Source organism: Neoarius graeffei, chromosome 25, assembly GCF_027579695.1.
Source record: "Neoarius graeffei isolate fNeoGra1 chromosome 25, fNeoGra1.pri, whole genome shotgun sequence".
Lineage (NCBI taxonomy): Eukaryota > Metazoa > Chordata > Actinopteri > Siluriformes > Ariidae > Neoarius > Neoarius graeffei.
This window is the reverse complement of record NC_083593.1, coordinates 36008372-36031389: the sequence shown is the minus strand read 5'-3', so window position 1 is coordinate 36031389 and position 23018 is coordinate 36008372. Positions and strand designations below refer to the sequence as shown.

The following is a 23018-nucleotide window of genomic DNA, read 5'->3' as shown; positions in this document are numbered from 1 at the left end:
GTGGGTTTCCTCCGGGTGCTCCGGTTTCCCCCACAGTCCAAAGACATGCAGGTTAGGTTAACTGGTGACTCTAAATTGAGCGTAGGTGTGAATGTGAGTGTGAATGGTTGTCTGTGTCTATGTGTCAGCCCTGTGATGACCTGGCGACTTGTCCAGGGTGTACCCCGCCTTTCGCCCGTAGTCAGCTGGGATAGGCTCCAGCTTGCCTGCAACCCTGTAGAAGGATAAAGCGGCTAGAGATAATGAGATGAGATGAGATGAGATCTCCATAGGTGTATAGAGGCCCATTTCCAGCAACTATCACTCCAGTGTTCTAATGGGACAATGTGTTTGCTCATTGCCTCAGAAGGCTAATGGATGATTAGAAAACCCTTGTACAATCATGTTAGCACAGCTGAAAACAGTTGAGCTCTTTAGAGAAGCTATAAAACTGACCTTCCTTTGAGCAGATTGAGTTTCTGGAGCATCACATTTGTGGGGTCGATTAAATGCTCAAAATGGCCAGAAAAATGTCTTGACTATATTTTCTATTCATTTTACAACTTATGGTGGGAAATAAAAGTGTGACTTTTCATGGAAAACACAAAATTGTCTGGGTGACCCCAAACTTTTGAACGGTAGTGTAATATTTAAATTTATATACAGTATGTTGTGTGCTTTACAGTATATACCTGAGCCAGCAGTGAGATCATTCTTAAAACCAGTGGAGTAGATTTTGTTACGTTTATTCAGGCATTTAAATCGCTCAATTAATCTTGTGCTCTACTGTATATGTACTGTAGTGCAGTATACTCATACAGTAAACAGTAGATAAATATACGTGTGTTTGAAAAATTCTTATGTTGTGTTTAAACATGAGTTTACCATTCTCATAAAGCACTGTCATGTCGACATCACTTGTTTGAATCAGAGTGATTTACCATAACAGCGACGTCCACTTTCTGAGAGAACAAAGCCTGGTTTGCACACACACTCGAAGCTGCCTGGGTTATTGTAGCACGAGCCAAACAGACAGATGTTAGGGTCCTCCTCACACTCGTTCTCATCTGGCAGGGTTAGAAGGTACAGCAAGATAGTCATCACAACCAAAAAAAGAGAGCTATTTAAATCGTCATAGAAAAAAACCTTTCTTCTCTTTTGTGTAAACTGGTAAAGTAAAAACAAAAGGGTTTACACAGGTTAAATGACAGAGTGAACAGAGTCATCCGATTACAAACTGTTGGCACAGGATGGATAAACAGTGCCAGAGTGAAGACAGAACACTTAATAATGTTCACTGAAAGACATACATTTTTAAAGGAACAGTCCACCGTACTTCCATAATGAAATATGTTCTTCTCTGAATTGAGACGAGCTGCTCTGTACCTCTCCGAGCTTTGCGCGACCTCCCAGTCAGTCAGAAGCGCTGTTACTCCTGTTAGCAATGTAGCTAGGCTCAGCATGGCCAATGGTATTTTTTGGGGCTGTAGTTAGATGCGACCAAACTCTTCCGCGTTTTTCCTGTTTTCATAGGTTTATATGACCAGTGACATGAAACAAAGTTCAGTTACACAAATTGAAACGTGGTGATTTTCTATGCTATGGAAAGTCCGCACTATAATGACAGGCGTACTAACACCTTCTGCGCGCTTCGGCAGCGCATTGATACCTGCACTCGGAGTTGTACCATTTTTTTTTTTAGACAGGGCGGACGGACCAGGGCATTCGCCCGCCTGGCCGTGCCCGACGAGGAGCGCTCTCGGCCGGCTTGGGAGGCAGACGGCAGCCCCTCCTGGAAGTGTGGTTTTACCATGGGTCTCATGCGGAAAAATGACAAAGTCCCAGTTTTACCATGGGGCTCGAGTTGTACCGTTTTTTTTTAGACAGGGCGGACGGACCAGGGCATTCGCCCGCCTGGCCGTGCCCGAAGAGGAGTGAAGGTATCAATGCACTGTCGAAGCGCGCAGATGTTGTTAGTACGCCTGTCATTATAGTGCGGACTTTCCATAGCATAGAAAATCGCCACGTTTCAATTTGTGTAACTGAACTTGTTTCATGTCACTGGTCATATAAACCTATGTAAACAGGAAAAACGCGGAAGAGTTTGGTCGCATCTAACTACAGCCCCAAAAAATACCATTGGCCATACTGAGCCTAGCTACATTGCTAACAGGAGTGACAGCGCGTCTGACTGACTGGGAGGTCGCGCAAAGCTCGGAGAGGTACAGATCAGCTCGTCTCAATTCAGAGAAGAACATATTTCATTATGGAAGTACGGTGGACTGTTCCTTTAAGAAGAAATAAAGGATGGTCATTACTTGTACTAGATCACCAGTTTAAATTAGGCAGATAAATATTAATCGCCGTTTGACATCTCAGGACATTTTTATAGTATACCTCAAGCATTTTAATAATCTCAATACCTGAATAAAAAATACACTAAGATTAATTTTCACTGAACGACAATAAGCACTGAGCTGCAGCAAAAATGCTGTGATAAAAGGAAGGCACATACCTACACAGTGATTGTTCTGTACAACATAACCAGGTGGACAGATACAGTGAAAAGAGCCGTCCAAGTTCTGGCATGTTCCAGGAGCGCATATTCCAGGCAGCATTATACATTCATTCACATCTGGAGTCATTGCCGATGAGAGAGAGAGAGAGGGGGGGGGGATTATTTTAGGATATCCCAATGATATAAAAGTTTCTGTAAATTTTATAACAAGGGGAAAGTTTAGTTTAAAAAAACCAAACAAACAAAAACAAACCCATACCAACACAGTTCTTCCCATCCTGGGTGAGATCATAGCCATCCTCACAGAGGCACTGGAAGGAGCCAATACTGTTAATGCAATGTCCATTTCTGCACAGCTGACCATATACTGTAGAACATTCATCAATATCTAACAAAAGATAACACAACAGACAAACACAGAACATTCATATTTTGCTAATGTATTTAGTTATGTCACTATTTACTTAGGTAAATATCTAACAACACAACATCCATGACACTTGTGCGATCTCATGTCTTCAACATAACCAAACAATGTGGCTTAAAGAAGCAATGTGATTTGGTCAAGACTTCTCCTGCATGTGAACAGAGCAAACGCAGATCCAAAAGAACAAAAAGTGCTCTATAAGCGAGTATCAACACCTTGTTAGACCCACGTAGTGTTAGGATCGATGGTACAAACTCCTAGTCTGGCTAACGCAACTTCAAAGCTCTGCGAGCATTTGGTCTGGCAAAGATATTAAGCCCAACCGTTTCCCAAAGTGCGTGGTTGACCCGCCTCCCTGAAATGCCTCAGTTTGCTACTGGTCGAAGCCAGAAAAGGCTGTGACGAAGCTTAAACCAATCACATCACTCTTTCCTCTGACGTATGTGACGCGACGGAAACTGCTTGAGTAAAGCTCGCCGCACACTACGCCGATTTTCAGCGTACCGAGCCAACTGAAGTCGCGAGTCAGGCGTAAAGACTAGTTTTCGATGGTACCGACTCATCTCACAGCCGATTCGAAAAACTAATCGTGAGCCAGACTGATCGGCGAGAGTCGCTAGCAATAGCCAATCATATCTTTCGCATATAACACGTGACATCATTAAACACAATTTCTAGCGCGAGAAATACGTGTTGGTAGCACCTAATGCAGGTATATACTGTAATTCCATAGACTGAAGCTTTATCCATAGACACAGTGGGCTGGAAAGCCACTCTGCTCAAGTTGTGTGGCTGAATTCCAAATCACTTTAACTCCCCTATATACAGTAAGTGCACTATTTAAGGTTGGAAATAATAGCTCATGCAGCCTAGATAGTGCGCTACATATTCCATGTTGTGTCATTTGTAATTCAGCCTGTAGCATCTTCAAGTGTTGGATTTAACAGTAACTATATCCAATAGCCAATCACAAAGCTATTAAGTTGTCACGTGATATTTAGCGAAATGTTTATGATGCTTAGTTCGCATAATCTCGACTGCACTCGTCAACAGTCGTGAGTTAGTCGGGGATATGTGCGTGCCCTGTCGGGAGTCGGCTCTGAAATGGGTCGGTTCAGTACCGCATGGATCGGCGTAGTGTGCGGCTAGCTTAACAGGAAGAAGATAAATACGTCCAGGGCTGCTCTTTGCTCCGTTTTCAATGAGAACGTCCCGTTGAATGCTTTCAATACAGCATCTACCGCTGTGTTAAAGGCTTGCCGCTGCTCCATGTTCGTAATGTTTCTAGTGAATGAAGCGCTTACGGCATAGATTCTGTAAACAATCTATGGCTTCCGGTCGCAGTTCTACTACGTCACTGCCTTGAACACCCAGGGCCGTTGGAGATGCTCAAAGTTGATTGGCTCCCGATTTTTCGGGAGCTTGGAAGAGCTGGAGATAGCTTGCCTTGCCAGACTAAGCTCGCAACAGGCCCCCGTGTTGCGTCACACTTAGGATGGGCGGGCCCAGGCTAACAAACTCCCATTTTGTTCATAACCCATGAGAGCTCACAAGTCAACAAACAGCAAACTCAAAATGCCTTCAAAGGAGCATACAGTATTTCGAGAGCTACCTTAGGCACTGACCTGTGCACTGGTTGTTTAGAGTGAGCTCAAAGCCAGGGTGGCAGAGGCAGTTGTAGGATCCCACAGTATTCTTACATGTACCATTCTTACAGGGCTGTGACACACACTCGTCAATGTCTGCAGAAGGAGACAAATAGTTTGGTTTTTGAGGGTCCCCATCAGAGACGGTGTAAAAGGTTTGAATACTACAAGAAATAGCACAGAAAATTCAGTGCATACACTACCGTTCAAAAGTTTGGGGTCACCCAGACAATTTTGTGTCTTCCATGAAAAGTCACACTTTTATTTACCACCATAAGTTGTAAAATGAATAGAAAATATAGTCAAGACATTTTTCTGGCCATTTTGAGCATTTAATCGACCCCACAAATGTGATGCTCCAGAAACTCAATCTGCTCAAAGGAAGGTCAGTTTTATAGCTTCTCTAAAGAGCTCAACTGTTTTCAGCTGTGCTAACATGATTGTACAAGGGTTTTCTAATCATCCATTAGCCTTCTGAGGCAATGAGCAAACACATTGTACCATTAGAACACTGGAGTGAGAGTTGCTGGAAATGGGCCTCTATACACCTATGGAGATATTGCACCAAAAACCAGACATTTGCAGCTAGAATAGTCATTTACCACATTAGCAATGTATAGAGTGGATTTCTGATTAGTTTAAAGTGATCTTCATTGAAAAGAACAGTGCTTTTCTTTCAAAAATAAGGACATTTCAAAGTGACCCCAAACTTTTGAACGGTAGTGTAAATAAAACCTGAACAACAAACCTACATTTTATTACATTTAAACATTAATATGTAATAGTCCTCAATAAATGGAAAGATAAACATAAATCTAACAGTGACAGATGAGCCACTCACCTTAATCAGATAAAGGCTAATGCAGTAAGTACAATTTTGGTCAACATTAAAATTTAGAAATAAAACTTCTGGACATCTGTTTTATCTATAAAGCATCAAATTATAATGTATTTCTGTGGACATTTTATTATTCTCTGTTTCAATGTTAGCATAGCTACTGTGGTTCGTGTGGTACTATAAATGATGTGTCTTGAAACTGTGCATTTGTTTTACCCATGCACATCTTTCCATTGGGGGTGGCCATGAAGCCAGGATGGCATGTACACATATAGCCACCTTGGATGTCCACACACTTGCCATGACTGCAAAGGTTGGGGGTTTCCAAACACTCGTTTCGGTCTGCCATCAGTATTTGTGTGCACATGTGTAACAGAAGAGACAGTAAGACAAACATTACCAAAGAATGCACTGGGAAAATGAGGTGCTGGCATGACCGCAGCGGCAGTTTGAAGAAAAAACAAACAATAGTCTGCTCTCATGCCCTTCCCCGTACTTTAGTTCATGATGTTTAGTTTAAAGGTGAAGTAAATATAATTAAAGTGCACATCACGGGTAAATTCAGGAGCAAGATCAATGGAATTCTCCTATTTTATATTAAAGGGCTGATGACACGAACATGACTCTACGCAATTTCTTAAATAAACTATACAACATGGCAAACATGTTAGATTTCTGTTATAATTACGTGAAAAGAAGCTGTTGTTATGCGAATATCCAACTTTTAATTGCACAGCGCAAGAAAACTGGGTCCGTGGCTCGCGGCCATGCTGTGACGTCAGCGGAAGAACACGCTGCGGTTCACTGGCTGTCTACTCAATGGAAATGGCGCATGAAAACGCTGGTGAACTCTCTAGCTCTTCCTCTTCTGGGAGTCTAGAATTGCGTTGTGAGTGGGATAGATCGGAAGAATCAAGTGATGACGAACACGGGTGCATCCAGTCGTACAGGTTTGAACCTGTTACTGTGCAATCTGAGAGCGACTCCGACTCCGAGATGGACAGCGGACAGGCAGACAGCCCAGCATTGAACACCACAAGGTTGGATAACAAGGATTGGTAGGTCAACCCGTATTTGTTCAAAATGTTACGGAATCAATATTTTAATATTGTGTATTGTTGTCTTGCATGTGTAACCACTGCTTATACAGTATCATGTAAGCCGTATGCTACACTGAATACATAGTTCCTAATGGAGCATGCAAACGGCTAACATAATAAGCTTACGACTATGCCTGATCCGTGATACATTTAGGACAGGGGTGTCAAACCTGATCCATAAAGGGCCTTGTGGCTGCAGGTTTTCATTCCAGCCATGCAGCAGCACACCTGACTTGGCTCATTCAATCAACTGAACTGTCTTCATACAGTCAAATACTTGCAGCCACACCCACCCTTGATTAAAGGGTGGGTGTGTCAGTTGATTGAATAAGCCAAATCAGGGTGCTGCTGCATGACTGGAATGAAAACCTGCAGCCACACGGCCCTTTATGGATCAGGTTTGACACCCCTGATTTAGGATAATATTGGCAGGCACGTCTTCTAGTTTATGGCTTCTTAGTTTTATCCTTGAATGAGGCAAAATATTTGATAACCTACATCAGCGTAAGCAAATGACAATCTGTAGCCTACTTGTCTGGCTAAGTTAGCTTTCCCTCAGTATTTGCTTTGAGAAACAAGCTTTCACAAGCAAATACATGACTGATATCACGCCGACTTTATGATTACATTTATGATTATCATGAATGTGTACTCTATGATGTGTACTCTGAGCGCTCTGGAGCGAGTCACTTCCAAGATGGCCGCGCAGACCGCATGGTTACTATTTTTAGCATCATGTCGGAGCACTCTATAGCTCTACGTACCTTTATCTTATGTCGTTTCTCAACACATGTTCTGACAGTTGGACTGTCTTTGGAGGAGTCGCCTTGTCCCAGGCGACTGCTGGATCCGGCATAGCTACTAGTAGACCCCCTCCGGAATACTGTAGGCACTGCTGATGGTAGCAACACACGTTTGTGCTGAACTGAACACCCAAGAGATTCTTTTAAGCTGGGAAGGGTGTCAAAACAATCCAAATCGAAGTGTTCAGAGCACAGGACGGATGTTGGTGAGGGCTCCCACTTGTCACGAGTGCGCCTGACTTGCTTCACCCACTTCGCATGCAGCTCGAGATCTCTGGGAAACTTGAATAAACTTACCCCATCCTTGTGGGTTTTGGAGCAAAAGCCGGCAACACAACGCGAAGGCATAATAACTATATATATATATATATATATATATATATATATATATATCAGCTGGATAGTACAGTGGTAACGCTCACTGACTACGATGCAGGAGATCAGGGTTCGAATCCCGGTCGGGGCAAAACATCATCCAGTATCCCAAAAACTGTGTCAAAACAATCCAAATCCCAAAGTCCCAAAAACATCCAACGCTCCAAGTCCCAAAAACATCATCCAAACCCCTCATGATATATCAGCCTACCTCAGGAATGAGTGAAGACATAACTGATAGAGTCATACTGGCTCAGACGTTGCCCAACAAGGTCTGCGTCAGTTGCTAGGGAACCAGGGCAAACTGATGAGAAATGGCTAACAGCCTCAACACAAGAGCTGCTTGCACACGAGCTTCCTGAGAAGGAAGATCGTGACCCAACTGGAAACCTGGAGCCCCCGACGAATACCGAAGCTGAGTTGCCAAGTACCTTCAGAAGATCTACTAGTAGATGTGAATTCTGCTCTCCAACTGAGACCAACAAGCTGATACACAGTACAGCAACAGTAATCATGGAGATGCTTGGACACAAGGTGGGCTCGGGACATAACAAACAGTAAGAGACGATTAGAGGCCAAGATAAAGGCAGCACGGAGAGAAGTTAGACAGCTAGCTGAACTACAGAAAGGGAACATGGTGAATAAAGGGGCACAACTCACTCTCCATACCAGAGGCACTCGAAACTGCCAAACAGCGATTAACAGCTCTGGCCACCTGGTTGAAGAGATACACCAAGGAGGGAGAGGCCAAGCTGTTCTCCACTGAACCAGCCAAGGTGTACTCTCAGTGGCAGGGGAACAACAACCGGTCAGACCCACCAAGAGCTGAGGTGGAAAAATACTGGAAAGACATATGGGAAAGAAAGGCATCACAACACCGATGCCCAATGGTTAGTGGACCTAAGAGCTGACCACAGCAACCTCCCAGAACAAGAACCAGTAACCATCTCAATGAGTGTCAAAGATGAAGAGCTGGACAGCACCAGGCCCCAATATGATCCATACATACTGGCTGAAGAAGCTAACTGCACTCCATGAATGCCTAGCAGCACAGATGAACCAGCTGCTGAGGAAAGGGACCCACCCAGAATGGCTAACCCAAGGCAGGACAGTCCTAATCATGAAGGACCCCCAGAAGGGACCCATCCCATCCAACTACCGGCCAATTACCTGTCTCTGCACAACATGGAAGGCCCTGTCAGGCATCATTGCGGCAAAAATGAGTAAGCATGTGGCTCAATACATGAGCGAGGCACAGAAGCAGTAACACCAGAGGAGCCAAGCACCAGCTACTGGTCGATAGAACAGTTGCCCGAGACTGTAAGAAGAGACAGACTAACCTGTGCACTGCCTGGATTGACTACAAGAAAGCCTACGACTCAATGCCACACACATGGATACTGGAATGTCTGGAACTGTATAAGATCAACAGGAACCTAAGGACCTTCATCCAGAACTCAATGGAAATGTGGAAGACAACCCTAGAGGCCAACTCAAAACCCATTGCCCAAGTCAACATCAAGTGCGGCATATACCAAGGAGATGCGCTATCACCACTGCTGTTCTGCATAGGCCTGAACCCCCTCAGTCGGATCATCATGAAGAGGGGCTACGGGTACCGATTCCGTAGTGGGGCAACAATCAGCCACCTGCTCTACATGGATGACATCAAGCTGTATGCCAGGAATGAGCGAGAAATAGACTCGCTGATCCACACCACCCGGATCTACAGCGATGACATAGGGATGTCATTCGGATTGGACAAGTGTGGCCGGATGGTCTCAAAGAGAGGCAAGATGATCCGGACTGAGGGGATTGACCTACCAGAGGGCAACATAGGTGATATCCAAGACAGCTACAAGTACCTTGGCATCCCACAGGCTAATGGAAACCATGAAGAGGCCACAAGGAAGTCAACCACAGCCAAATACCTCCAGAGAGTAAGGCAAGTCCTGAAAAGTCAGCTGAATGGTAAGAACAAGGTCCGAGCCATCAACATGTACGCACTACCAGTCATCAGATACCCCGCTGGTATCATAAACTGGCCAAAGGAGGAGATAGAAGCCACAGATATCAAGACTAGAAAGCTCTTCACCATGCATGGAGGGTTCCACCCCAAGTCCAGCACCCTGAGACTATACACTAAGCGGAAAGAGGGAGGCCGAGGACTAGTGAGCATCAAGACCACGGTCCAGGATGAAACATCGAAAATCCGAGAATACATCAGAAAGATGGCCCCAAAGGATGAACTGCTAAGTGAATGTCTCAGGCAGCAGAACCCTGATGAGAGTGCAGAGGAGGAGGAGGAACAGACAACCTGGAGAGACAAACCCCTACATGGCATGTACCACCGTCAGATAGAGGAAGTGGCTGATATCAAGAAATCCTACCAGTGGCTGGATAATGCAGGACTGACAGACAGCACAGAGGCACTAATCATGGCAGCACAAGAACAGGCCATAAGCACAAGAGCCATAGAGGCCAGGATCTACCAGAGTAGATCAGACCCAAGATGCAGACTGTGCAAAGAAGCCCCTGAAACAGTCCAGCACATAGTAGCAGGGTGTAAGATGCTAGCTGGATCAGCGTACATGGAGAGGCACAACCAAGTGGCTGGGATAGTATACAGGAACATCTGCAACCAGTATGGAATAGAAGTACCCAAGTCCCAATGGGCCATACCACAGAAGGTGGCTGAGAACAACAGGGCCAAGGTTCTGTGGGACTTCAGCTTCCAGACTGACAAACAGATCCTGGCTAACCAACCGGACATAGTGGTGGTGGACAAAGAGCAGAAGAGGGTGGTGGTGATAGATGTGGCGATCCCAGCTGACGCCAACATCAGGAAGAAGGAACATGAGAAACTTGAGAAGTATCAAGGGTTGAAAGAGCAGCTGGAACGGATGTGGAAGGTCAAGGGTTGTGTGGTCCCCGTGGTAGTGGGGGCACTTGGGGCAGTAACCCCCAAACTGGGAGAGTGGCTCCAGCAAATCCCAGGAACAACATCTGAAGCCTCAGTCCAGAAGAGCGCAGTCCTAGGAACATTGAAGATACTGCGCAGAACCCTTAAACTCCCAGACCTCTGGTAGAGGACCCGAGCTTGAGGATGACATGGATACCACCCCCCCGCCGGGGGTGAGAAGGAGATATATATTATAATAATGTATAATAATAATACTAATAATGATAAATTGAACACCTCTCGCATCAACAACAAACTGGTAAGTGAGGAGGAAGGTTCTTTCCCTGACGTCATATAGCCCCTCCTCCTCTTTCGTCTCCTGGGTGCTGCAGCCCCGTCAAATTTGCCCAAATAGCCGCGTTTTTTAACTTGTAAAATAGGCGCCTTCGTGAATTAATATATGGATCATCGGGAATTACTTTTTATGTTAGAAAACATCGCCAAAGATGTCAAAAATGTGTCATCAGCACTTTAAACTTGTCAAATATTTGTAACATTCTGCATTCTCTGCAATTTTTTTTTACCTTGCGCAATACCAGAATAATTCAGTTGAAATCAAGCCATTTGAGGTGAATTGGTCCACCTCTGAAAAAACTTGGCATTTGGATTTCCTGGGAAACATTGATTTTCGTGACGTCGCGTGTGGGACGCCTCCCTCTGAATCCTACGTCAGCGCTGGTTTGTTTATGAGAAAATGACCTGGTGGTTTTCTGCAAATTTCTTCAACATTATCGCGTAATTATTAAAATGGTTAACAGATGTATCGTAGGAGGGTGTAGCAACACCAATCTTGATGGGATTAGTACTCATCGTTTTCCAAAAGACCGGACAACGAGAGAGAAATGGGAGCGCTTGGTCTACACAGGCTGTGCACTGAAACCGTGCAAAGCTCTCGCAGCCTGCTGGCGCTTCCGCAGGTAACGTCACGAATCTGGCTCCAGACTCCCTTGGGATTTTTCTAGACGTGTTTTGTTATTTTATTTTTTTCTGCTGTAGACAGATGGCCTTGTGCAAAATTACCCTTCTGGATGAGTGTGTAAAGGGACATACAGTTAGGTCCATAAATATTTGGACAGAGACATTTTTCCAATTTTGGTTCTGTACATTACCACAATGAATTTTGAACAAAACAATTCAGATGCAGTTGAAGTTCAGACTTTCAGCTTTAATTCAGTGGGTTGAACAAAATGATTGCATAAAAATGTGAGGAACTAAAGCATTTTTTCAACACAACCCCTTCATTTCAGGGGCTCAAAAGTAATTGGACAAATTAAATAATTGTAAATAAAATGTTCATTTCTAATACTTGGTTGAAAACCCTTTGTTGGCAATGACTGCCTGAAGTCTTGAACTCATGGACATCACCAGACGCTGTGTTTCCTCCTTTTTAATGCTCTGCCAGGCCTTTACTGCAGCGGTTTTCAGTTGCTGTTTGTTTGTGGGCCTTTCTGTCTGAAGTTTAGTCTTTAACAAGTGACATGCATGCTCAATTGGGTTGAGATCAGGTGACTGACTTGGCCATTCAAGAATATTCCACTTCTTTGCTTTAATAAACTCCTGGGTTGCTTTGGCTTTATGTTTTGGGTCATTGTCCATCTGTATTATGAAATGCCGACCAATCAGTTTGGCTGGATTTGAGCACACAGTATGTCTCTGAATACCTCAGAATTCATCCAGCTGCTTCTGTCCTGTCACATAATCAATAAACACTAGTGACCCAGTGCCACTGGCAGCCATGCATGCCCAAGCCATCACACTGCCTCCACCGTGTTTTACAGATGATGTGGTATGCTTTGGATCATGAGCTGTACCACGCCTTTGCCATACTTTTTTCTTTCCATCATTCTGGTAGAGGTTGATCTTGGTTTCATCTGTCCAAAGAATGTTCTTCCAGAACTGTGCTGACTTTTTTAGATGTTTTTTAGCAAAGTCCAATCTAGCCTTTTTATTCTTGAGGCTTATGAGTGGCTTGCACCGTGCAGTGAACCCTCTGTATTTACTTTCATGCAGTCTTCTCTTTATGGTAGATTTGGATATTGATACGCCTACCTCCTGGAGAGTGTTGTTCACTTGGTTGGCTGTTGTGAAGGGGTTTCTCTTCACCATGGAAATTATTCTGCGATCATCCACCACTGTTGTCTTCTGTGGGCATCCAGGTCTTTTTGCATTGATGAGTTCACCAGTGCTTTCTTTCTTTCTCAGGATGTACCAAACTAGATTTTGCCACTCCTAATATTGTAGCAATTTCTCGGATGAGGTTTTTTTTCTGTTTTCGCAGTTTAAGGATGGCTTGTTTCACCTGCATGGAGAGCTCCTTTGACCGCATGTTTTCTTCACAGCAAAATCTTCCAAATGCAAGCACCACACCTCAAATCAACTCCAGGCCTTTTATCTGCTTAATTGAGAATGACATAACGAAGGAATTGCCCACGCCTGCCCATGAAATAGCCTTTGAGTCAATTGTCCAATTACTTTTGGTCCCTTTAAAAACAGGGTGGCACATGTTAAGGAGCTGAAACTCCTAAACCCTTCATCCAGTTTTAATGTGGATACCCTCAAATGAAAGCTGAAAGTCTGGACTTTATGCCCATGTCCATTATATAACTATAACTTGAATATGTTTCAGTAAACAGGTAAAAAAAGAAAATTTGTGTCAGTGTCCAAATATATATGGACCTAACATACTTTCATATTAAAAAAACCATGAAATTGGTCCAGAATATGCACTTTAACCCCTTCAATGCCCTTGGACGAGTCACGTACGTCATGAAATATTTTACTGCTGTGCCTTATGATGTACGCTACTCATCATAAACACCTCCTTTTATGTACCTTACATGGCACACTACTTTTACTTCACAGTGGCACATATGAATTACAGTCAATGCCTAAAACATTCTTCCGTCATAAGGCACAGCGGTAAAAGATTTCATGACGTACGTGACTCGTCCAAGGGCACTGAAGGGGTTAAACCCAAAATGAAACTTTCTATTCATATATGGTTTTATACAGTCACAAGAACTAGTATGCTCTTGAAGTTACTTATGCCTCAATTAAATACAGTAGATTAGATGTACATTTTTTTTAAATAGATGTACATTTTAATGAGTCTGTGAAATGAATACAGCCTCTAGTACCACTATATTTTACCCAACTTTACGGCTTAATAATACCAATAAGAAAAAAAGAGCATTCGCATGCTGATGATTAGACGTGAAGTCATCTCACCTATACAGGCTCCGACGGGTGAGAGCTTGAAGCCGTCCGAGCACTCGCAGCGATAGCTGCCAGGGCTGTTAATACAGTCTGCATTCCTCTGGCACAAGATCTCCGAACCACTACACTCATCATTGTCTGCAGTACACACACACACACACACACACACACACACACACACACAGTGGTAACTGGCAAAACAATGGATAACCAATTCAACATTTCCCACTATCAGCGGTGTTATTGCAACAAAGATTTACATGGCTGATATGTTTGCCATGCTTGTCATTACTAAGATTTCCTGACAGTTGTTTTCATAGTCCAGGCTGGATTCAGCTCATTTCCTAATAAAGAGGCTACTTCTTGTGCGCACAAGCTCCCTTTTTAAGGCCTAACCCATGGCTGCTGCATACAGCTTGGAGACACTTAAAAGAGAAAATTAATCACATTCTCCCAAGCAAGAGCCAACAGCATTGTGAAATCTGCGAGACAACTGGAGAGGAAAGGATATTTGGTTGAGGCCCTGGAAGATAAAGTTAAATACTGAATGGCGTTGGATGTGGAGCTGACCCAGTCAGGTGACTGGCTCGGACACAAACAGACTGAGCTAATATTTGGAGAAGCGGTGAAAGAAGGAGTGGCCAGTGCACCAGGAGAAATGAAACAAGGGAAAGAAAGAAAGAAAACTAAACATTATAGCTACGGCACTGCAAAGAGTTGGTGTTCTGATCACTTTTCATTCAGCCACTATGTGGTAAGATAGTGGAAAACCAGAAGCAGATGTAAAAGCAGTTGTGGGTCTCTCAAATTTACATAACAGACAATATAAAAACAAAGAGCCTGTTAGGGGGAAAAAGTGCATCAGCAGTCATCTGGAAATGGGTTCATTTTTAAAACTTTTGATATTGACCAGAACATGTAAAGTCTGCCAAAGCAGTTTGTAGCATTGCAGCTGCTGATTGTTAGGACCAGTTAAAAGTTTGGACACACCTTCTAATTCAATGGTTCTTTTCTTTTCTTTTAATTCATGAAAAGACACCATGTCTTAAAGTAATGACTGATGTTGTTTCTCTTTACTTAGCTGAGTGGTTCTTGGCATAATATGGATTATTACAGTTGTGGAATAGGGCTACTGACTGTATTTTTATTATTTATTATTTACTGTTTGATTTCAAATGCATTAAGAAGGTAATAAACTCTACTAATTAACTTTTGACGAGGCACCTGTTAATTGAAAAGCATTCCAGGTGACGACCTCATGAAGCTGGTTAAGATAATGCCAATAGTGTACAAATTGTCATTAAGGTAAACGGTGGCTACTTTGAAGAATCTAAAATCTCATCTCATCTCATTCATCTCATTATCTCTAGCTGCTTTACATTCACACCTACGGTCAATTTAGAGTCACCAGTTAACCTAACCTGCATGTCTTTGGACTGTGGGGGAAACCGGAGCACCCGGAGGAAACCCACGCAGACACGGGGAGAACATGCAAACTCCACACAGAAAGGCCCTCGCCGGCCACGGGGCTCGAACCCGGACCTTCTTGCTGTGAGGCGACAGCGCTAACCACTACACCACCGTGCCGCCCCTAGAATCTAAAATATGAAACATATTGTTTAACACTTTTTTTGTTTACCACATAACTCCGTATATGGTCCATATGTTATTTCATAGTTTTGACATCTTCAGTATTATTCTAGAATGTAGAAAATAGTTAAAATACAGAAAAAACCTACAAACAAGTATGTGTCCCCAAACTTTTGACTGGGACTATATATCTTATTATTATACATACGGGCCACTTTTCCCATGGAATAAAAACATGTATCCTATTCCCTTCTAGTGGGTTTATTGATGGCATGTAATATTCCCATCATACAGTCGGAGGAAAATGTTTGTACACCCTTTGGAATTTTTTACATTTCTGCCTAAATTGGTCATAAAACATCGCCTGAACTCTCCAGCAATCTTAAGAATGAACAAACAGTGTCTGCTTGAACTAAAACCACTCAAACAATTACATGCTATCATATTTTTATTGGCCATAAGATGGAAATATTGACAGGATAGGGAGGCATAAGTAAGTACACCCTTAGCTAAGGCTCATCCAAGAGCTAATTAGATGATTAAACAATTTGACTCAGGTGTGAGCCAACCTGATGTCCAATCACTGAGGTGTGTCGTAAGCTACCCACCCCACTGGAAAACCAGCTAAAAAGTGTGTTTTGATGAGAGGCATGTTCTGTGCATCATGCCTCGCTCAAAGGAGCTGTCTGAAGACTTAAAGGCCCGGTCACACAGCGCTTTACGGCTTTATCACGGCCAAAACCCGTCAAAAAGTGCTCTCCCGTGAAGCAGACGATATTGTTCGTGTTGATGTCGAACTTAAGACGTGTTACAGTCGATATACAGACGTGACAGGACGCAGGGGAAAATCGGAACGGCGTCGGACGCGGCAAAAAGTTTTGGACTGCTCAAAACTTTAGACCGCGGACAACCACGGCCGGCACACGTGGTAAAGACGTGCAACACGGGTGAAAAACACGTGATAATCAGTGTCCCGGCCGTTATTAAAACTTGGGGAGACGTGGTAAGACGCGAAAGTTTGGCAGTCTATCACGGGCAGAGCACGGTCATCGGACGGGTGTTACGCGTTGGTATCACGGGATATAGCGTGTGTTTAGCGGCTTATCACTGAGAAATGGATTTTTCCGCGTACATAGCACTGTCTAAGCCCGTTAAACGACGTCTCAAACAAGTTCTAAATTCGATTGATCACTGTCTAATCACTTCTGCATCACTTCTGATTTGCGGCATGTAAATACCGTAATTTTCTAAGACCTCGGCACTTGCAGTCTAGATGTCAAGGGGTGAACATGAACCCTCAACGCTGTGATGTCCTCATCTTAATGCTCCAGCACCAACAGAACCAACTGATACAGGCTCAACATATCCTACCGCTTTTATATGCGCAGCAAGCCGCTCTTCCAACGACGCTGAGCCGCGGTTACCCGTGATTTGGCAGTGCTGCAGCAGTGAAACAGCCGCCGACGGCCATACCCCGTACAAAGCACGGCAAAGCCAAAATTGACCAAAAATTACCACTTACGACCACGTCCACCAGATTTTTGTATCTTTTTGTACGTGATATAGACGCGGAGTGCTGTGTGACCGGGCCTTAAGACACAAAATAATTGATTTGTATAAAGCTAAAAAGGGTTACAAAACCATCTCTAAGACCCTTGGTGTTCATGTGTCTACAATTAGAAAAATTGTGTATACATGGAGACAATTTGGAACGGTTGTTACTCTGCCAAGGAGTGGCCGCCCTGCGAAGATCACTCCGAAGGCACTGCGAGTCATCATCAATGAGGTAAAAAAGAATCCAAGAGTGTCCGCTGAAGACTTGAGGAAATCACTGAAACATGCAGACATCTCTGTGGACACATCTACTATAAGAAAGACACTGAACAAGAATGGGATTCATGGGAGAAGGCCACGGAGGAAGCCATTGCTGTCCAGAAAGAACATTTCTGCTCGTTTGGAGTTCGCGAAAAAGCATTTGGATGCTCCTCAGCGCCACTGGAAAAACATATTGTGGTCTGATGAAACCAAAGTTGAATTGTTTGGGGGGAACACACCACATCATGGAGGATGTGGAGGAAACTCGGTACAGCACACCATCAGCAAAACCTCATCCCCACCGTCAAGTATGGCGGCGGTAGCATCATGGTGTGGGGGTGCTTTGCTGCCTCTGGGCCTGGACAACTGGCTATAATCAATGGGAAAATGAATTCTCAAGTATATCAAGATATTTTGCAGAAAAACCTGAGGCAATCTGTCAAAAAGTTGAAACTCAAAAGAGGATGGGTCCTGCAACAGGACAATGACCCTAAACACAGAAGCAGGTTGACATTAGAATGGTTTCAGAAGAACAAAATTCACGTTCTGGAATGGCCCAGTCAAAGCCCCGACCTCAATCCAATCGAGATGTTGTGGCATGACCTCAAGAAAGCCATCCATTCCAGGCATCCCAGGAATCTTGCTGAATTGCAACAGTTTTGCAAAGAGGAATGGTGCAAGATTTCTCCTGATCGTTGTGCCCGTCTAGTCTGCAACTACAGGAAACGTCTGGTTGAAGTTATTGCAGCCAGAGGAGGGTCAACCAGCTACTAAATCAAAGGGTGTACTTACTTATGCCTCCCTATCCTGTGAATAATTCCATCTTATGGTCAATAAAAATATGATAAAACGCAAATGTTTGGGTGGTTTTAGTTCAAGCAGACACTGTTTGTTCATTCTTAAGATTGCTGGAGAGTTCAGATGATGTTTTATGACCAATTTAGGCAGAAATGTAAAAAATTCCAAAGGGTGTACAAACATTTTCCTCCGACTGTATCCCTTATCCTCTATGTATGACACCACTCTCCCCAATGAAGAATGAGCGTGCAATATTGTTAGAATATTGCACGTTATCAAGCCAACACGACCTCACACGTGAAGATCCAATGACAAAACTTGTCTGTTGCACAGGCGCACAATAATTTCTTTGTCGGCCGGGAGAGAGAGAAGACGGGGTTAATTCAGTGCTTGGTTTAATCACTAAATAAATAAACTGAAACTAAAGATGTGCTGAACACCCGAAAGGCTACCAAAACTTCATTATATACAGTGGCATGCAAAAGTTTGGGCACCCTTATTGAAAATGTCTGTTACTGTGAATTGTTAAGTGAGCAGAAGATGAACTGATCACCAAAAGGCATAAGGGTAAAGACGAGACATTTCTTTTCAGCATTTTCTGCAAGATTTGTGTATTATTTTTGCTTTGTACAATTGGAGAGTGAAAAAAGAAAAGGAACACCATGCAAAAGTTTGGGCACCCCAATACATTTGAGTTCTCAGGTAGCTTTTACCAAGGTTCCAGACCTTAATGAGCTTATTGAGCTGTGGCTTGTTCAAATTCTTCATTAGGAAAGGTCAGATGATGCAGATTTCAAAGCTGTGTAAATTCTCTGACTCCTCAAACTTGTCCCTAAAATCAACAGCCATGGGCTCCTCTAAGCAACTCCCTCGCATTCTGAATAATAAAATAATTGATGCTCACAAAGCAGGAGAAGGCTACAAGAACGTAGCAAAGTGTTTTCAGGTAGCTGTTTCCTCAGGTTGTAATGTTATTAAGAAATGGCAGTTAACAGAAACAGTGGAGATCAAGGTGAGGTCTGGAAGATGAAGAAAACTTTTTGAAAGAACTGCTCGTTGGATTGCTAGAAAGGCAAATAAAAACCCCTGTTTGACTGCAAAAGACCTTCAGAAAGATTTAGCAGACCCTGGAGTGGTGGTGCACTGTTCTACTATGCAGCGACACCTGAACAAATATGACCTTCATGGAAGAGTCATCAGAAGAAAACCGTTCCTGCGTCCTAGCCACAAAATTCAGCGTCTGAAGCTTGTAAATGAACAGCTAAATAAGCCTGATGCATTTTGGAAACAAGTCCTGTGGACTGATGAAATCAAAATAGAACTTTTTGGACACAATGTGCAAAGGTATGTTTGGAGAAAAAAGGGTGCCAAATTCCAGGAAAAGAACACCTCTCCAACTCTGAAGCATGGGTGTGGATCGATCATGCTTTGGGGTTGTGTTGCAGTCAGTGGCACAGGGCACATTTCATTGGTCGAGGGAAGCATGGATTTGAATAAATACCAGCAAATTCTGGAAGCAAACATCACACCATCTGTAAAAAAGTTGAAGTTAAAAAGAGGATGGGTCCTACAATAAGACGATCCAAAACACACCTCAAAATCTCCAATGGAATACCTCAAGAGGCACAAGCTGAAGGTTTTGCCCTGGCCCTCACAGTCCCCTGACCTAAACATCATTGAAAATCTGTGGATAGATCTCAAAAGAGCAGTGCATGCAAGACAGCCCAAGAAACTTGTAGAACTGGCAGCCTTTTGCAAGGACGAATGTGTGAAAATCCCCCAGGTAAGAACTGAAAGATTATTAGCTCGCTACAAAAAGTGTTTACAAGCTGTGATACTTGCCAAAGGGGGTGTTACTAAGTACCGACCATGCAGGGTGCCCAAATTTTTGCTTCGGGCCCTTTTCCTTTTTTGTCATTTTGAAAACGTAAAAGATGAAAATAAAAAATTCTTTTTGCTTATAATATAAAGGGAATGAGTCATCTTTAACTTTGTCTTTTGGAGATCATTTCATCTTCAACTTGCTTAACTATTCACAGTAACAGCAATTTTGACCAGGGGTGCCCAAACTTTTGCGTACCACTGTATATAAACATGCATATTTACAAGAGAAAAACATAGCAACGGACATCAAAAAACTGGAAAAGAGACACGTTGGAGGTGTAAAACTTCCACGCTCGCAAGTGACTGGCAATTTGTTCACAAAAATGGCTGCGAGGTTTGCTTCATTAAAAGCTGAAGATTTAAAGAGACAGACGCACTGAACACCCAAAAGGCTACCAAAACTTCACTGGATATTCTTCACACCTATTTACAAGAGAAAAACATACCAACGGACATCGAAAAACTGGAAAAGAGAGCAATAGCGGAAATATTGTCAAAGTTCTATTTAGAGGTGAGGAAAAGTGATGGAGACTTTTACAAGAGGACTTCACTCATGGACTTCACTTAGCAAAGCCCTTTTGTCTTGAACAACTGCAATGTAACAATTAACTACGACCAAAAGTAACTTTGAACTTGAACTGTTCGAACTTTGACTTTGTACATGTACAGTAGATTGACAGAACATTGAATTACATTCGATGAGAATCAGTATTCAATATTGGTAAGTTACCTCCTGTTCTTAACTTTTTGTAAAATCTATAATTGTTCCATTGAATGTGTTTGAATAATAATAATAATAATAATAATAATAATAATGGCGGCACGGTGGTGTAGTGGTTAGCGCTGTCGCCTCACAGCAAGAAGGTCTGGGTTCGAGCCCCGTGGCCGGCGAGGGCCTTTCTGTGCGGAGTTTGCATGTTCTCCCCGTGTCCGCGTGGGTTTCCTCCGGGTGCTCCGGTTTCCCCCACAGTCCAAAGACATGCAGGTTAGGCTAACTGGTGACTCTAAATTGACCGTAGGTGTGAATGTGAGGGTGAATGGTTGTCTGTGTCTATGTGTCGGCCCTGTGATGACCTGGCGACTTGTCCAGGGTGTACCCCGCCTTTCGCCCGTAGTCAGCTGGGATAGGCTCCAGCTTGCCTGCGACCCTGTAGAACAGGATAAAGCAGCTACAGATAATGAGATGAGATGAGAAGTTTATAAAGGGCATGGGCAAAATACCAGCATTCCTGTGAGTATACATACTGTATGTATAATTGATCAGCAGAATAGAGAAATGTAAGGCATGTAAAAGTGTTCTAAAATTATAGATCCAGTTTTGTCTTAGAACAAAACAACATCGCAAGATATATTTGTTTTGATTTTAGGTGTTTAAACAGATGTGAAGGGGTTACAAACCTTCACATATAAGTAGCAAATCATTGTAGATGAATCCTCTTGGACATTCACAGTGAAAGCTTCCAATATGGTTGATGCATACACCGTTGGCACAGATCCCTGGAATCTCTCGACACTCATCAATATCTGAATATCAAACAATCAGTTACAATCATATAGTCAGTTCATACAAACTGCTGCAAACCACAAACATTACTCTGATATAAAATACAATTAAAAAGTGAAAGCCTTACCCACTGGTTTTCCAGTTTCAATGTTAATTTCAAACCCTGGTGCAATATTTCCACAAAGAGTGTGAAAGTCCTCTAAAGCAAGAAACAGAGATGAGTTTCAATCTTGTGCATGCATCTTTTTAAGATATCTGCCACTTTTAGTGTGCGTTCTGCAGACTGACCAGTGCCTGGTATGGGACATGCCTGACAGGGTTTGTTCCAGGCTTTGCCCATGTTGTAACCACAACAGCAAATGTGGTGTGTAATGTTGAAGGCCAGCTCGTTCTCACATGTGGTGCCATTGTAATTGCGAAAGCAAAGGCTTTTCCTCATGTCTAGAAAGCATAAGATAAATTCTGTCTCATGTAGTTGTGACTAGAATAGAGGACGAAGAATTTAAATAAGAGCAAAACAAGAAAGGAAACAAATGGTACAGTGAGGTCAGTTAAATAACAGATACAGTGCTTGAAAGTTTGTGAACCCTTGAGAATTGTATATATTTCTGCATAAATATGACCTAAAACATCATCAGATTTTCACGCGAGTCCTAAAAGTAGATAAAGAGAACCCAGTTCAACAAATGAGACAAAAATATTATACTTGGTCATTTATTTACTGAGGAAAATGATCCAATATTACATATCTGTGAGTGGCAAAAGTATGCGAACCTTTGCTGTCAGTATCTGGTGTGACCCCCTTGTGCAGCAATAACTGCAACTAAACGTTTCCGGTAACTGTTGATCAGTCCTGCACACCGGCTTGGAGGAATTTTAGCCCGTTGCTCCGTACAGAACAGCTTCAACTCTGGGATGTTGGTGGGTTTCCTCACATGAACTGCTCGCTTCAGGTCCTTCCACAACATTTCGATTGGATTAAGGTCAGGACTTTGACTTGGCCATCCCAAAACATTAACTTTATTCTTCTTTAACCATTCTTTGGTAGAACGACTTGTGTGCTTAGGGTCGTTGTCTTGCTGCATGACCCACCTTCTCTTGAGATTCAGTTCATGGACAGATGTCCTGACATTTTCCTTTAGAATTCGCTGGTATAATTCGGAATTCATTGTTACATCAACGATGGCAAGCCGTCCTGGCTCAGATGCAGCAAAATAGGCCCAAACCATGATACTACCACCACCATGTTTCACAGATGGGATAAGGTTCTTATGCTGGAATGCAGTGTTTTCCTTTCTCCAAACATAACGCTTCTCATTTAAACCAAAAAGTTCTATTTTGGTCTCATCCGTCCACAAAACATTTTTCCAATAGCCTTCTGGCTTGTCCACGTGATCTTCAGCAAACTGCAGACGAGCAGCAATGTTGTTTTTGGAGAGCAGTGGCTTTCTCCTTGCAACCCTGCCATGCACACCATTGTTGTTCAGTGTTCTCCTGATGGTGGACTCATGAACATTAACGTTAGGCAATGCAAGAGAGGCCTTCAGTTGCTTAGAAGTTATC

At 43.1% G+C, this 23018-nt stretch overlaps 1 protein-coding gene across 5 annotated transcripts in view; it reads right to left on the bottom strand.

Moving 5' to 3' along the window:
* Positions 1-23018, bottom strand: part of LOC132873115 (fibrillin-2) — a 170232-nt gene that overhangs the window by 35771 nt on the left and 111443 nt on the right. For all 5 annotated transcript variants that reach the window (XR_009651532.1, XR_009651533.1, XM_060908372.1 and 2 more), the window contains exons 41-49: positions 21744-21896; positions 21583-21654; positions 21350-21475; positions 13877-14002; positions 5625-5750; positions 4550-4666; positions 2757-2885; positions 2495-2614; positions 921-1046 (exon numbers count right to left, since the gene is read on the bottom strand). Coding sequence is in view for 3 of the 5 variants with exons in the window: in XM_060908372.1 (XP_060764355.1) it covers positions 921-1046; positions 2495-2614; positions 2757-2885; positions 4550-4666; positions 5625-5750; positions 13877-14002; positions 21350-21475; positions 21583-21654; positions 21744-21896 (1095 nt within the window). In the remaining 2 variants the exon portion in view is untranslated. The remainder of the gene's footprint in view (positions 1-920; positions 1047-2494; positions 2615-2756; positions 2886-4549; positions 4667-5624; positions 5751-13876; positions 14003-21349; positions 21476-21582; positions 21655-21743; positions 21897-23018) is intronic.